General features: G+C 38.0%; 1 protein-coding gene across 3 annotated transcripts in view; it reads right to left on the bottom strand.

Moving 5' to 3' along the window:
- CCDC141 (coiled-coil domain containing 141) overlaps positions 1-17,814 on the bottom strand; it is a 189,364-nt gene that overhangs the window by 27,875 nt on the left and 143,675 nt on the right. For all 3 annotated transcript variants that reach the window (XM_024766687.1, XM_024766671.1, XM_024766679.1), the window contains exons 13-17: positions 12,711-12,890; positions 12,017-12,142; positions 9,999-10,187; positions 8,630-8,809; positions 6,733-6,882 (exon numbers count right to left, since the gene is read on the bottom strand). In XM_024766687.1, coding sequence (XP_024622455.1) covers positions 6,733-6,882; positions 8,630-8,809; positions 9,999-10,187; positions 12,017-12,142; positions 12,711-12,890 — 825 coding nt within the window. The remainder of the gene's footprint in view (positions 1-6,732; positions 6,883-8,629; positions 8,810-9,998; positions 10,188-12,016; positions 12,143-12,710; positions 12,891-17,814) is intronic.

Below are 17,814 nucleotides of genomic sequence, written 5' to 3'. Positions count from 1 at the left end.
CAAAATTTGAAAATGATTTCTCTATTAGAACTCAGAAAAATATTTAAAAGATAATATTCAGTTGGTATATTTATGAAATAAACAATATTTAAATTTTTTGACATTTGTTGTTTTAATATGCATGTATTTGTTATTAGTGGGAAAGGACAAATGAAGTTGATTTTATGGGATTAAGATACGGACTTCCTCCTTAGTTAATCACATAAAACTTTGGCAGGAACTTTTTTCCCTTGAAGTCATAATATGCAACAATAGGTGCAATAACTACCACATCTGAGGAAACCAGAGATTTTTGTATTAAAAAACATGTCCTCAATAGGGAGTTATTGTAATGAGTACAGAGTTTCTGTTTGGGATGGTGAAAAAGTTCTGGAAATGAATAGTGGTGATTGTAGTGCAACATTGTGAACGTACATAATATCACTTAACTGTACTCTTAAAATGGTTAAGATAGTAAATTTTGTTATGTGTCTTTTACTACAGCTAAAAATACAATTTTTATTTTTAATAAAAATAAAGTAAAATAAAATGAAAAAATACGTCCAGTCACTAACATGTATCCACTGGAAAATAAAATTTTATATTCTTTTTTCCCCCTTACTGTAACATGACATATATTATAAACTTCAGTCTAAAGAAAGGAAGAGGGGCTCTGTCATCAACCAGATAACCACTGGGTTACACCCGCTTGTTTAAGTGGGAAAAAAATCAATATCTATTTGAAAACTATATGATAAATGAAGAAAGGCTGAGCCTTAACACTTTAATTCTAAGACATGACATTTAAAGTCAACTTTGGATTAAGAAATTTAAGACTGATAAATGATGAGTACAAATTTATTTCTGTTTGCCTCAGAATGTATGCACTTCCACTGACGATGATTTATAAAGCCAAAGATGTTCATGGTGATATGGGTATGTGAAATGGGATCAGTTTCTTTCTGACACATGAGCTCCTTTGACAAGTTGCTAGCACTTTTCTCTTTTGGTCCCACTGGAAATCTATTTTAAATCCTGTACCTTTCCCAGCTCAAATTGAGGACTACGCAGATACAAGTGGAAGGCAGCAAGCATGAACTACCTTCAGCAATCAGATTTTCAGAAAACACCCAGCCATGCCTAAGTTTCTTACCTGCACATTCCAATACGAAAACTTAACTTCCCATCTAATCTCCACATAACTTGTGATCATATTTTTAAGGGAACTGAGTGCCATGGTTGCTCGGCTGTGGTATCATTGTTCACGCAGCTGTTTCTAACTTTAGTTAGCTTGTCAACAATGGGGAATGGTGTAGATGGCCAAGACAACTGCTCAACTGGAGCACAGAAGCAGGAAAAAACACCCAAAGCTTGGGGCAAGAAAAAGTTTACCCTATTCGAAATCTTTAAATGTTGTTTTAATTCATACTGATAAAATTTCTGAAAGTCTTAAGATAATCAGGAGAAAGATATTTTTTCAAATGAACAGTGCAATTTTCCTATCTTTCCATATGTTCAGCTCCTACATGTTTGCTGTGAAAGAAGCGGACTAATTTAATACAACTATAATTAGAAAAAAAAATCATTAAGACTTTAAAACTGCAGTTCTTTTGAAACTAGCATAATGAGCATCTTCACCAAATTTCCCAGGGAGCAGTAAGCCTCTCTCAGGGTTAGGCATAAACAAAAACTTCTTAGAGAAGAAGCAGAAGGGAACAAGATGGACAACAAGGAGGCTGGCTTGCTATTTTTAGTCTTGAGGAAGCTGGTTGAGGCAACTTTGGCACAAGAATGTATTATCTGTGAGTCTGCTGCTGGCAAGGCCAATTTACGTGAGGGACATGAGACATTTTAAAACTAAGAAAATGTATTTAAAACAAGAGCTTTTCATTAGAACTATGGGGCACACAACTGTCCAGAAGCAAAAATACAAAACAAATAGTCCATTTCTCTTAATGTCCATTTCACGAGCTTAATTTCTTGCCCACCATTTTGCCTACTCCAGAGAAAAAAGCTTTCTGATTCTCATTTTCAGTAACAGAAAGAAGGCTGCAATGCTATCACTTCCCAGGGATGCCTGTATTTGAAATGAAGGGACCCAAAGACTCATAACTTAACCTGAATGATTTGCTACAATTATTAACAGTAGAATATTTAGGCTTAGTGCTGGAGAGATTTTGGGACAAGACTTTCTTGTTCTCCATCTGTTCAGCAACCACATGGATGTCTTCCTGTGCTTACCATCAGTCTTGTAGAAGCAGGAAATGGGGCCGCTTGAAAGGAGAAGACAATTGCTCCATTTTAAATTGCAGGTGGCAGCATATCTCAGTAATAGCTATTTTATCCACTCTGCAAGTTTTGTTTGTTCATAATATATTTACATTTTATTTTCTGGACATGATAACCACGATTTCAAACTTTAGCTTTCTATCTTCTTCAGTAAGAAGAGTCATTCTGCAGATGTTAAACACAAAACTTCTAACAGATTCTAACCCTATGGGATGGACATTTTCAGAACAAATTATAATCTTTCCCATCCTCTTACATATACCAACGAAACAGACTCACAGTGGGGCCTGGTAATGAGCAGTTGTGACTGTGAAGTCCCTTGGGCTTTAAGTTGCCTAGACTCTTAGTTTCCTGAGGATTTTCCTGTTCTTATGGCCTGGCACACAGTAGTCATATTTGTTGAATGATGATAATTTAGTTTTTTTCTTAAAATGATGAATTAAGGTCATCAATTTGGAAAATAGTAATTATCTGTACTATACCATAGTGCTGCCTCATCTATACCCTCTTTTTCTGCTTCCTTTCTTACCAGATGGTGGTCGTCCACAGTCATTTTGTCAATAGCAAAGCAGTATACAATATCAGGAGGTTTAATGTTATTGGTTGTGTATCTGTCTAAGGCAGCAGCATTCCCCTATTCTACAATAATTTATTGCTGCTAATCTGCCTTATCTCCCTGGAACTGAGATGACCGTTTTATCCAAATTGACAAAAGAACAAAAGAATCTGTGTGACTAGAACAAGAGACTCTGACATATGGAATCTCTCTCTCTCTATATATATATATACATATACACATACATACATATTTCTGTTTCCTTCCTGATGGGTAAGATGTTGCTACAGTGTAGAAATTTCAGGCTGATGTAATATAATTATATGAAAGCTCCATTTGCAAAATTTATTTTGGAAAAATGAATAGCAACCCAATTCTGTCATTACTATACTTTTTTTTTTTTTGCGGTACACGGGCCTCTCACTGTTGTGGCCTCTCCCGCTGCGGAGCACAGGCTCCAGATGCGCAGGCTCAGCGGCCATGGCTCACGGGCACAGCCGCTCCGCGGTGCGGGGGATCCCCCTGGACCGGGGCACGAACCCGTGTCCACTGCATCAGCAGGCGGACTCCCAACCACTGCGCCACCAGGGAAGCCCCATTACTATACTTTTCATCAAAGTAATTGTTTGTGATCCATAATGAGACTCGAGTGACAAATTTCCATTAACATCATGTAAATGTAAAGGTAATTTTTTTGGTCAGGTTGCAGGAAGAAAACATGCTTGATATTAACTTATTACATTTCTAAAGAAGACATGTAAAGAATAAGGAACTGATGATGTTCTGTCATGTAATATGGCAGAGAATATCTATAATGCTTTGTGTATTAAAAGCTTATTTATATTGCCAGGCAAGAAAATGTACAGTGAGATTCAACATTCATGCATACAAATATATCTTTGTGTGAAATGAGTGGGAAAAAAACTCCACAAAATCTGGCAGTCTGAAGGGTGTGTTTTCTAGTACACACGGAGAAAATGAGTTTTTACAATTAACTAACTATGGCTTATATAGTATATAAAATTAGAAAATAATAATATTTTACCCAAAGAGAATCAAGGCACAAAACCATGGTTCTTTGTCATTAAGGAATATCACATCACATTAAAAAAAAAAAATCACATTTAGAATACCTCACTTTATTTTACCTTGAGATACTGAGTCCTTTTCTTTTTTTTTTTTTTTTCTGTTATTTTTTGCCGTGCGGCTTGTGGGATCTTAGTTCCCCAGCCAGGGATTAAACCCAGGCAACAGCAGTGAAAGCCCTGAGTCCTAACCACTGGACTACCAGGGAATTCCTGAGTTCTTTTCTAAGGGCCTTTAGTGCACTTAAAACCATGCAATAAAGTAATTTTAGTTGAAATAACAAAATGAACTGTGCTATTATATCAGATCATACAAAGAGCTTGTAACGAATGTTCGAGAAAACAAAGATAGAAGAAGAAAGCATAGTAAAAGGATACATTAACATCAGACCATGCAGTGGTTGAATGGGTTCATACATTAACTGAATGGTGAACTCTGAGTTTAGCAGGTGACAAGCTGGTGCCCAGTAAAAGTTGGTCCCCAATAAATGAGCCTCTGGTCCAGAGCTGACTCCCTGAAACCCCACAGTCCTGAAGCACACTGCTCAAGTGAAAACTGTATACTCCTCAGTTTCCTCATCTGGAAAATGAAAGTCCTCCAAAACCAATTTCAGCTCAGATCAGTGAACTTCCAAGAAGCACTTTAAATGCACTGGATGCAAAATAATGCATTTCAAAATCAACTGAACAAATCAAATGCTATGCTTCATCTAGTTCCCTGGTGGGCTATCTGACTATTTTTTTATACAAAAGAAATTAGTGTAACATGCAGCTTTTAATTTTACATAATTTTTAAGCACTCATACCAAATACTAATAATGAGAATAATAATTAAAATATCAAATATTATTACAACTTAGAATCTGGCTCTGACATTCACAATACAAACTAGACCACACATCTCTTTATTTTATTAACGGGCACTGAAAATATTCCTTTGGATTATTTTCCCATTAAGCTTGTAGTTGGAAAATCCAGGCTGTGCATGATATACTGTGACATGCCTTGTATATCTCTACGAGGAAGGAAAAGGGAAAAGGGTCAAAAGTTTTCAAAGATCCTTTGAATACGAAACTGTGACTTATATCAAACATTAGTTGGGTTTGAAGTAGAAGCAAATGGGAAGATCATGTTAAAGTGATGTTTGGCTCCTATATCAAACCTGCAAGTATCTGGTTTCTGGTTCCTGTTACAGTACAGACAATCCTGGCGTGTCCCTACTTTGACTGGAAGGGCCAGGCTGGCTCCCAGCAAAGGCTCATCCCGAGGCAGCCCTGTAAACAGAACCACTGTGGAAAGGGCCTAAACAGGGAGACCCACCTCCATAAAGGCCACCATGCTTCAGGAAGAGGGAAAGTGAGCCATAGGCAGCTGGGAATAGCCCTTAGCCTGCTCTCTTGTGCTTTCAATAAAATATGGTTGAACATCACAGCAGAGAGAGAGATCTTCAGCAAAAAAAAAAAAAAGGAAGAAGAGGAAGAAAAAGAAGAAAGAAAACAACTTTGGGGAAAGATAGTAAAAAAAATTATTTCCATGGCTGTGAATCTAAATTTTATAGCCTGAGGAGAATTAAGATTGTTTTCCTTAAAGTGATCTGGCTGAAGTGGTGCTAACTGCAGTACAGGACCCAGAAGAGGCCGTTCTACTACACAGAGGGCAGACTACACTAGGGGTTTAACGCTGAGCGAATTAATGAGTGTCTCGCCCACAGTGACTCCTGAAACACAGACTCAGAGCAGAAACTCTACAGTCCTGTGGCACACTCAACTGAAAACCCTCCATGATGCTGCTTCCTGTTTCCCTCCCACTGAATGGGATCCAAGCGGCCCCTCCTGCTCTCACCCTCTTGCTTTCCTTCCAGCCATGCTCCTTTCCTGCACTTCTCTGTGGGCTATGAAAGGGCTAGACCACTTGCTAAGTTTAGTTACTCATACTTAAGTCCATGCTCTAATGTTGTTTGATAATATTTGATACTCACTGGTCCTAAATTGTGTAAAGAGGGCATAAACAGAAAAATCAAGAAGGTTCACCACATCTTTTTCCCTCCGCTCACTTTCCTAATGGGTTTGTGATTAATGAACTTAGAAACGCATTGCTCTAAACAGAGATAAATCTGGAATTGTGGTACCTTTTGTTCTGCTGTCAGTTCCAGTAAGAAACCAGGACCCTCGCTAAGCTATATTTTTCTCCTAGAACAAGTAAACCTTTAGATGGAAAGTTTAGGGAGGGTGTGGCTCAAGTTCAGCATGTGTCTGGGGGTTGGGGGTTGGGTAGAATTGAGGAAGAGGAGGTGGAATTAACTGTGTATGGAGGAGGGGGCACGGAGTCTAGGCGTTGTTTTGCCAGAGAAGTCACTCAGTTTGAGTAAATATGAAACCAGCCACTTGACTTTGGTGATAATCCTTTGTAGCCTCTGAAGCAACAAGCCTGCTCCCCTTAGCACCCCCTTCATCATGAGTCAGTGGTACTTAAATAGCATCTCCGCAGACGGGAGCTGGCTGAACCGGGATGCTATCACTCTGCACTGATGATGTGTATCCACTCAAGCAAAACAACTGCTGTGAGGGTTTGGGGTGGGTTGGGGAGGAGCAAACAAAAAACCCAAATGCTACCTTCTAGGTTCTTCCATATGTTGACAATATACTGACCTCAAAAAGTTTGGGAGCTTAAAGTTTACTCAATCTTTCTGAGCCCTGAGGCCATTGCTTGGCAGATTAAAGGTCAAGGGTAAAAAGAAAGTCTCCTGATTCACTGTGCGTGTGTGTGTGTGCGCGTGTGCGTGTACGTGCGTGTGTGTGTGTGTGTCTGTGTGTGTGTTCTCACCTCGCTCATCTCATCCCTTGCGGTACAGAACTCCAGGCTGCGGGTCAGGGCCTGCTCGTGGTCTTCAGCCTGGGCACGCCAGTTCAGACTGTCCCCCTCAAGGATGTCCAGCTGCTGCTGCAGGTGCTTTGCAGAAACATTAGAGCAGTTCTAAAAATGAAAGAGAAGGGGAAGTGATGAAGGGAACTGGCAAAACAGCAATGAGAACAACATGCTATTTACCTGCATTGTGAAACTCATAAATGACATCAAAAAATAGGCTCCTGATTTCTTTCACCTTAAGCTTCTTTGAATATAATGATTTCAGAAAGAAGCCAGACACCCAACACCCAATGTTGGGAAAGACAAACCCTTACATTTCCAGTCTTGAAACTGCAGTTTTGAAGATTTGTTCACCAGACCCAACGCCTCAGAGACGCTATTCATTATAAGGTATAATTTTTACTTCAAAAGGCATAAAATATGCATTAGAAACATTTGGCTTCTGCACTATAATTTTCCTGTCAACTTGAGCGTGACCTCAGGTTTATTATGCAAGTGCTCCAACCTCTACTCAGCACAGAGGGCTGCTGAGGCCAAGGCCAGATGCGGACTGGAGAACAATTTACATTATTTGTGCAAAGTGAGACGTCTTACTTGTTTTTTTTTTTTCTTTTTAAAATAAATTTATTAATAAAACAAAACTCTTTAAAAAGAAAGGTCCTTCTTGGGAAAAACATTCTGTTATAACAGAGACAGATATTTTGTATTTGTGTCTTTCAGTTAAGAAAATACTTTAGATCCATTGAATTCCATATAGTTTAGTGGATATCTTAAATGAACTTTGAAATAAAATCAGCCATTACGATTTTTATTAATGTTATACATACTGGATAGAATTAACATAATCTTTTCTTCCTTCAAATTAAGAATTTGGAGAAGGAGTTTTTTAAAAATCGGAGCCCAATGTGTTATTTAGGAAAATTTAATCTGGAATTATTTCCATCTCTTTTAGGCTCCTTTGGTAAGGTCAGTCCAGTGGAATAAAGCAGATCCAGTGATGAGTGCCCAGATCCCTGGGTGGAGCCAGGGTTCTTGGGCTTTTCTACCCTGGGGTTTTATGGATAAAGCAGCTTTTCTGGGATAAGACTCTTCACCTATAAAATGAGGGCCCTGGGCCTAACGATGTCTCGGCTACCTTTTGGATCTGATGTGCTAAAGCAGCATTGTCCAACAGAAATACAATTGAGCCACATAAATAATTTTAAATTTCTTAGTAGTCATATTAAAAAGTAAAAAAGAAACAGTTGAAATTAATTTTCATAATATAGCTTGTTTAACTGAACACATACCCAAACATGTAACCAAATATTAAGAAACATTAATAAGGTTTTTTTCATATTAAGTCTTTGAAATCAAGCCTGTATCTCACACTTAGAGCATATCTCAATTGTTGCTAAATTTCTATCAGAAATACTTGATCGGCACTTAAATCTCATAGAGTTTAGTAGACGCACATACCCAAATTGTTCCCAATATACTTAAAAGGTTTACAATTTGGGGTATCAGTTTTAAATTTAAATTAATTAAAGTTAAATAAAATTAAAACTTGAGTCCCTTAATTGCAATAGGCATATTTCAAATGTGAAAAACTGACTGCCATTATAGATAGCACACCTCTATGATTTTTTAAAATTAGCATGAGAATAGATGTACCAAATAAGGCTTTTAAAAGCAGATTTTTCTCCTTAAAATGTTTTTCTCTGGATGTGGTAGAAACTTACCACAAATAAGTAGCCCAATGGTTTAATGTATTTTTTAATTTAACGTACACCAGGCAACGTGCCTGGTTTCTTTCATATTACAGGCCAACTAAGAGCTATATTAGGTATAAATGGTGGTGTTCTAAGTTGCTTACAGGCCGCTGAACTGACGAGATGACATCCACCCCCAAGGAAAGAGCCAGTTTATGGAGATGGTCTATGTGTGCCTGCTTTTCCCGAGAGCGACTGAGGAGAACCTGGGCATCGTAAGCATCAACCATTTCCTTTGGCCGTTGTAGAAACTCCAGTTCTCTTGATCTGAAGAGTCGTCCCAGCTGGAATTTAGGCCATTAACAATTAACCTTCGTATTTTTATGAAGACAGATTTTTTACATTGAGGTATAGTTGATGTACAATATTATATAACTGGCAGGTGTACAATATAGTGATTCGCAATTTTTAAAGGTTATACTCCATTTATAGTCACTATAAAATATTGGCTATATTCCCTAAATTGTACAATATAACCTTGTAGCTTATTTTATACCTAATAGCTTGTATCTCTTAATCCCCTATCTCCGTACTGCCCCTCCCCCCTTCCCTCTCCCCACTGGTCACCACTAGTTCTCTGTATCTGTGAGTCTGCTTCTTTTTTGTTATATTCACTACGTTGTTGTATTTTTCAGATTCCACATATAAGTGATATCATACAGTATTTGTCTTTCTCAAAGATAGCTTTTTAAAAAAAAAAAAACTTCTTTCCTATAACATATTTAACTAGCAGGTCAACACTGACAAGCCCATCTAAAATGATTAGTATTATAGACAAATAAGTGTTATAATGCTGCAAGTCATTAGGGTAAAATTGAGGGACTAACTGTCAGTTCTATTAAAGAAGAAAACACTGTTTGCTCACAGCCTAAAACTTTAGCAAGATGAGGCCTGTGATCTGAGTAAATTCAGAGGCTATTTTCAAGGGATTTCAATAAGTCTCCATTTTCTGTTAATAGAGGCTAAGGACTATGAAGTTTTACTGAGCACTCTACTGATACTTGAGATATAAAAGAAATTGTTTTCTTCCCTCAAAGAGCTTACACTTGAGTTAGGGGAACAAAAGTAATTAAGAATCAAGATGTTAAAAATGACAGATGTGTGGAATAAACAATAAGAGTTTGAGGAATTTTGAAGAGAGAAAAATCACTCCAAGGGAGGTAGATTGTTGGATGGAGGGACAGGGCCTAGATGGTAGAGAGGAGACAGAAGGACCTGTCAGATAATGGCAGCCCAAGAGTCAAGGCTTGGAATTAGGGATGTGGACACCATCTTTGAGGGACCCAAGGAGAGCTCACTTTGGCTGGAACATCGGGCAGAATGGGGCCCAGTGAGAGAAAAGTCAGGGGCCAGACTGAGGAAAGCTTCTAATATCAGAATAAGCAATCTGGCCTTTATTTATTACACAATCATTTATTTTTAATTTCATAGTTTAAAACCGAGAGTCTTCCAAACATCCATGATAAGTCTTACCTCTTCTCTGACTTGGTGGAACTGGACAATCTTATACAGGATCTCCTCGTAATCTTGGATTCTCTCTTTCTGGTTTTGATGGAGGTGAATTAGGTCCTTCAGCTGTTGAGACTTCTCTTTCACAGGGGCTCCTTTGCCACTTAACTCTTCTGATTCTTTTATAATGTATTGAGCCTCATCATTCAGTTGCTAAAAAGTTGTAAGCAATAAAAGAAATACAGTTTTTAGAGAGCTTTTTACTTTACAACTGACTATATGAAGATCTCAATAACAAATCACTCTCTTATTTGTTAACAAATACTTATCGTGAGCTTCACCTCCATCCCTGCAAATCCAGGCATTGTGCATGATGCTAGGGATATATTATTCCATCCTCATCTTCTCAGAATTTTTTAAAAAATTAATTTAAATTAATTAAATTTAAAAAGTTTAAAAACACAAAAAAGTGTTTCAAAGTTAGGTGGTGAAATGGAAAGTCATATATTTCTATGACATACCAAATATTCTGGTCATCTGTTAAGTAAATATATTCTAGATACTCTATGAGGCTGTGACCATCTGTGATATTTAATACAACCAGAATCAGGTGGTATGATAAGAACACCAAAAGAAGAAAAGCATAAAAATATATTGGGGGAATTATTTGTCCTCTCTGATAAAAGAATGATCAAAATGAACCACCAGCTGAGCAGCACAGTAGCTATGCTGCTTTAAAAGCAGTCATCCCAGAATCCACAAATAGCCACCACTTGTAGGGAGGGATAAGCCACCTTCTTTTTACCCAGAACTGCTCAGATAGCCCTTATAGGAATCTAGATCCTGGTGCACAGCTTAAAGAGGAAGCTCCTATAATTTCAGAGCTGGATTTTAAGTCAAGGATAACAGTAATGGAAATGATTTAGGCTAAGGAGATAATTTGCAGAAGAGTGACCTAGTAAGGGTCTTCATGTTGAAATCAAGTACGTGGGCATCAAATATACACACATCACAGTGACAGAGCTAAAGAAGCTTGACAACAGTTCCTGATTTAGAGGAATTTACACACACACACTTACTCATGTGCAGGGACATGTGCACATGAAATGCAGATACATATGATACAGAGTATAACAAAGAAACCAACAGATAGGCTAGGAGAATTTTCTAAGAGTTCTCCTGAGAAAGAGTTCACTGTGGGCCACAGTGGTGTGTGTGCTTTTTGTGAGTGGGGGGTGGTAATGTATTACATTAGTTTTGTCTTAAAGGAACATAAATTAGATATTCCCTAAAGGAATCTTCAAACTTCTGTTTAGGGGTTTCTTTAAAGCCAATACTTGCAAAGTAGTGACAAACAGAAACACAGGTATCTTAACTTTGCAGCAAAGAACACGAATCCAGGCAGGAGGATAACGTGACTGGCAAACTTTTTCGGCAGCTGTGTCAAGCTCAGGAATGGCAAGAGGTGGGGGCGGGGGTATGGAATGCACTAGCAATCAGGGCCTGGGAACATGACTCATGGTTTTTTCTCTCACATTCTGAGGGCTCTCTGAGAGGGAGAAAGGGAGAGCACAGCAAAATTCTTGGAATCGTGGTAGGAGCCTGGGGTGCCAGTGGGTGGGCACAATGACATCACAGTGATAATTTCAGGGACAGAGGACAGCAGAACCTCTGTGTCAGAGATTGCCCATCCTTGTTTTGAGATGTCTGAATCGAAAACATGTCTATACCCCTTAGGAAAGGAATTAGAGTAAATATATATGATAAATACATTAATAAGGAACTAATTTAAATTAAAATAATCTAAGATAAGAATATATTAAGGACCTTTTGTAGCCCAAATGTTTGTGTATCATCAAATATAGCACACTGCAGTTAAACAGGAAGAAAAATGTGTTTTTAAAGTGGATTTTTAGACAAGCAATGCTGTTGTTTTTTAAAAATTGTAATTCATCAGACTGTAAAAATTAATTAGGTGAGCATTGACTGAACAGTCTTTAATACTTTTTCATTCACCCAAGGCCATCAATCTGTTTCTTCACCTGGAACTGAGGTTTCATTTCGTTCCATTTTTTCTGTAGACCTAAAATGGTCTGGAGACTCCCTCCAAGGTCAAGTGCAGACACAGGCATAAGTGCTTCCTGAAGAAGTTTTAAGTTGTGAGTAGTCTGAAATAGACATTAGATAGTTATGTATATGTTTTCTTTGATACCACCAGCAAATACATCATAATCATTCCAGTGATGACATGGTGTGTCATCAAACTTTTCAATTACCGTGAAAGCACTCACTACCTAGAGTGAGCCTGTGGTTCTAAACCACCAATGAACAAAAGCACAGGCCCTCTTTTTATTGTGGTAAAATATACATAACAAAATTTACCATTTGAACCATTTTTAAGTGTGCAACTTAGTGGCATTAGTACATTCATACTGGTGTGCCGCCATTACCACCATCCATCGCCAGAACTTTCTCATCTTCCCAAACAGAAACTCTGTATTGGTTAAACTCTAACTCCCATTTCACCCTCCCCTCAGCCCCCGGTATCCTCTATTCTGCTTTCTGTCTCTGTGAATTTGACTACTCGAGGTTCCTCACATAAGTGGAATCACAAAATTTATCCTTTTGTGTTCGTCTGATTTCACTTATGTTTCCAAGGTCCCTCTATGTTGCAGCATGTGTCAGAATTTCTTTCCCTTTTAAGGCTGAATACTACCCATTTGCCAGTTCCCTCACCTTTCTAAGTTGCTCTTTGAACGCTCCCCACCGCTGTTTCACGGGCTTGCTTGCAGTGGCTTTAAGTTGCCAGGCTATCCGAAGGCGGCTGAGTTCCTCCCGTTCTGCCTTCTGGCTTTGCATAGTGTTCTCCATAATGTGTACTTCATTCTTCACATTTAATATTTCATTTGCTTTTGCCTGTGAAATTAATAATTACATAATGGCTTTTCTTTCCCAAGAAATAGAACATTTTGCATACAACTATTTGAGGAGGCAAACGCTTCATCATAGCCAAAGCAGAACACAGTTCTGATATCAAGACAAGTCTGAAAAGTCTGTGCACAGGCACAGCTGGGCTCTCAGAACCCATAATCTATGCTTGGACGTCAGCTCCCGAGCTCTTCATGACCCCACTGGTGTTTCAGTCCTCTCCTTTAGGATCTGTTCATTTCCTGGGGCTTAAAGGGTGACTGAATGAGCATAGGGATCCGGACATTTTGAAGTTGAGATTATTTTAATGCATAAGTTTTGAAGTGGATTCCACCTTTTATTTTAACACACATTAGAATACGTCAATATCTGAGTATCAGGGACCGTGAGGGGGCAGATTGTTGTGGGTCTGTGTTTCTTTCTAAACTATCCCATTGTATATATTGGGTGGGCCAAAAAGTCCCTTTGGTTTTTAAATAAAACTAAAAGACACATTTTTCATTTTCACCAAGAACGTTATTGAACAACGTATTCACCCTTTTGGTCCACTACTTCTGCCATTTTTCAGGCAGCTTCATAATTCCGTCTTCCCAAAACTTTTTATCTTTTTGAGCAAAGAACTGTTCCAGGTGCCTTTTACAGTCTTCAAGGGAACTGAAATTTTTTCCATTAAGACAATTTTGTAAAGACCAAAATAAATGGAAATCCGAAGGTGCAGTGTCTGGTGAATATGGCGGATGAATCAGAACTTCCCAGCCAAGCTGTGACAGTTTTTGCCTGGTCATCAAAGAAACATGCAGTTTTACATTATCCTGATGAAAGATTATGCGTTTTCTGTTGACTAATTCTGGATGTTTTTCGTCAAGTGCTGCTTTCAGTTGGTCTAACTGGGAGCAGTACTTGTTGGAATTAATCGTTTGGTTTTCCAGAAGGAGCTCATAATGGAGGACTCCCTTCCAATCCCACCATAGACACAACATCACCTTTTCTGGATGAAGACCAGCCTTTGGTGTGGTTCATCTCGCTTGCCCCATGATCTCTTTTGTTCCACATTATTGTACAGTATCCACTTTTCATCACCCATAAAAATTTGTTTTAAAAATGGAACGTTTTTGTTATCTTTAAGTAGAGAATCGCATGAGGAAATACAGTCAAGAAGGTTTTTTTCACTTAACTTATGTGGAACCCAAACATCAAAACGATTAACATAACCAAGTTGGTGCAAATGATTTTCAACCCTTGATGTGGATATTTTGAGTATGTCGGCTATCTCACATGTGGTATAACGTTGATTGTTCTCAACTAATGTCTAGATTTGATCGCTATCAACTTCAACTGGTCTACCCGACCATGGTGCAGCGTCCAGCGAGAAATCTCCAGCACAAAACTTCGCAGAACACTTTTGCCACGTTCCATCGGTCACAGCACCTTCTCCGTACACTGCACAAATCTTTTTTTGTGTTTCAGTTGCGTTTTTACCTTTCTTGAAATAATAAAGCATAATATGCCAAAAATGTTGCTTTTTTTTCCATCTTCAGTATTAAAATGGCTACATAAAAATTCACCAATTTTGATAAGTATTTTTTTAAATGACACTGATATGACAGCTGTCATATACAATCTAACAAAATTGTTTCAAATGAAGTTAAAGACAACTAAGTGCTACTAGAGCCAACTTACAGAGAAAACCGAACAAACCTTTTGGCCAACTCAATACTACAATTATTTAAAATTTTCCTTGTGAGCAGTTCCTCAAGTTACTCCGTTTTGTGAGAACTGAAATGTACCTCTATATACAGTTGTCCCTTGGTATTCATGGCAGCAGGGCGGGAGGCGGGGACTGGTTCCAGGACTCACCACGGATACCAAAACCAGTGGATGCTCAATTTCCATGGTTGGCCCTCCATATCCGCAGGTTTCAACCAACTGTGGATGGTGTGCTATGTTTAGCTCTGAGGTTGGTTGAATCCAGGGATTTGGAAGCAGTGGATATGGAGGGCCAACTGTATCTCTATATTTGTATCTCTATTGTACACCAGAAGAACAATATCTAAATTCCAAGACTTCTCTTCCCAACTTTCATATGTTCTAGATCTCTGATTTGAAATCCTTTAAACAATGATTTTAAACTACTGGAAATTCAATCAGAGGCAGAAGGATAAGAGAGGTAGAGAGTAAGACAATAGGCTCTTTTTGTGTCAAACATCAAAAAAATGCAGAAGAATATTTGTTTGGCAAAACAGTAATTTTTACTTTGATGGCCAGCTTTTCTCAGTAAATCCTTGAATTTCTAAGGAACAATTGCACATGAATTTCTACAATGGCAGTGACAGCTGGGTATCTAAAAGTCACAGGACCTTTTAGATTATAGTCAGAAGATAGTGCCATGAATATGTAACAGGATATTTTAAATCACAGGCCATCTTATTTTAAAATTATTTTAAATGACATTAATATTGCACATTTATATTTTTATATTAATGTAGACATTATAAAGTGTCATTTAATTGAAAAAAATACCTGCAGGTGCTAAATGTGACCTCTCCTATGAATTTGGGGATCTAGTAGTAAAATGATGTATCCTGTAATTATGATGAACAAGACACACATATTATGAAAGGCATTAGACAACCACAGCAGGCCCTAAAGCAAATCATATTTTTATCTATGCTATAAATAAAGATAGGGTATCTTTCACATATTATTAAGAAAATATTAATCAAAATGTTATATAATACACAACTGAATGTAAACTTGGAATTTGCAGCATGTCCATGACAACTACAATCGGAAGAGTATATGCTCTGAATGAAGCCTAGGAAAGAGAGCTATGGTAGGATCTGTTGATGCCTAGCTAGCAGGATTCAAGAAGAGTGATTATGCATTTGGCAAACAAATATTTTGGCCACTCAGAAAGATTAAATAATTTGCCTGAGGTCTAGTTAGTGAACACTCTACTCATTCTACTTCTGTATAAGGTCACTGGAAAATGTGCCATAATCTAAACAGGGCACTAAATTACCCATTTTCCATGTAGATTCACACACAATGAGTGGTCTTCTGACATCTTGCTTTTCAGATATCTTGATAACTGGAAGGCAGTATTCCATGTAGCATTCTTGGTACTCGCCACTATAAATTAGTAAATTGGCACTTTCATCAAGGTGTCTGCCAGATTTCTGCCCTAAATCAGCTTTTCTGATTGTGATGATTTTTAGATGCACTGAAACATTTTTTTAAAATTTCAAGCTTGAAAATCTGAGCCTCGGCAACCCAATCAAGAGCAGAACACTCAGTGGGAAATGCCAGCGGGACTTCTTCCTTCTGAATAACCAAACTGGTTACCACACTTCAGCAATAATGCTTGTTTAAAAGCCTAATGGTCCCAAAGATATGAAGAGGATAAAAATTGTGTTATACTGGCTTTACCAAATGGCTTTACCATTCATATCGCAGAATGTCACTGAACCAATAAAGTTAAGCATTACGTGGACCTTAATTCTCATCAATGAGGAGGAATTTATTTATCATATGACAGTGGTAAGGACCTTGGGGTAAAGTAGCCATGTTTATAACGTCAAGATACAAGACCACCAAGGTATGTAGTAAAATACACACTGTTGCTGAAAACTCTAAATGGACATTTGAATATCATGGAACCTAAGTTTATTTAGACAAAGACACAAAATATAATTTTGAATGGATTCCTGCTACAGATCTTAAATGAAAATCTGACTGTACAATCTTAAACATTCTAAATAAGTAATAAAGGACTTCTGTTTCTGGGTAGGATGGAGTAGCTAGTGGCAGAGCAGTGCTTCTGCCTAGAACAACTAGAAAAGCTGGAATAAATGAAGAAAGCAACTATTTGAAGGCAAAAAGAACTAAAGAGGCCAAGACTCCAGAGAAGGACGAACCTGAGAGTGGTGAGCTCACCTGTCACCTCTCCTACTCCAGTCAGGGGCATTTCCCAATTCTGTATGCTGACAGGAGGCCAATCATGAGGCTTTACTGGGGAACAGAGAAAACAATAGAACTTTTGACAGACACTAGTGGGGAAGGGGGTTCAAGCACACAGCTCATCTTCATCTCAGAACATTGACAAAATACTGGGGCTGAACAGGGCAGTGGATTAAAAAACCCAAGCAAAAGCCTCTGAAATGCAGAGTGGAAGTTTTTCAGCCATCTCCCAAGACTCCCCAAATTGGAGACCTGCTAGGGGGAGAGACCTCAGAGAATGCACCAAGCTCTAACATGAAAACGCTGAGAGCCCAAGGTCAACAGAATAGATGGAGCATTGACAGGACTGTACTCCGGACTCAACTCCACCAGCTCCTGATTGGCTTAAGTGATCTTCAACCAACACCCACCTAAGGAAAGAAGATAACACCATCTGGAACTCCTACAATTTTTTTATACATAATGCTTGGCATTTGATAGATATTCTCTCATCATCCCAAGATAGGACGACAGAGCTGGAAACTGAGAGAAAAAGTAGACAATAGAAACAATTCCGGATCCAGATGTTGGACTTAGCTGACAAACACTTTAAAATACCCATGATTAATACGGTCACGAAAGTATAGGAAAGACGGAGAAAGAGAGGATAAAAAAGGAGAATTTCACCGGCAATATAAATCTAATAAAAAAGAACCAACTGGAAATTCCAAAACTGAAAAATATAATTTCTCAAAAGGAAGTTAGTAAGAAAAAGGATAGACAAAAAAAGTGCAGTTTGCAAATATGTAAACTCCCTTATGAGTGCAAATTGGAGAAGTACACAATGAAGAGATGGATATAAAGATATACCGAAAAAGAGTAAAAATATTAAAGATAGATAGATATGTTCTAAATGTTCCAAGTAAAAAATAACAATTTTTTTTAACAGTAAAGCACCAATATAACATAAGAA

This window comes from Neophocaena asiaeorientalis, unplaced genomic scaffold (genome assembly GCF_003031525.2).
Source record: "Neophocaena asiaeorientalis asiaeorientalis breed wild unplaced genomic scaffold, Neophocaena_asiaeorientalis_V1.1 scaffold113, whole genome shotgun sequence".
Lineage (NCBI taxonomy): Eukaryota > Metazoa > Chordata > Mammalia > Artiodactyla > Phocoenidae > Neophocaena > Neophocaena asiaeorientalis.
This window is presented reverse-complemented; position numbering and strand designations above follow the sequence as displayed.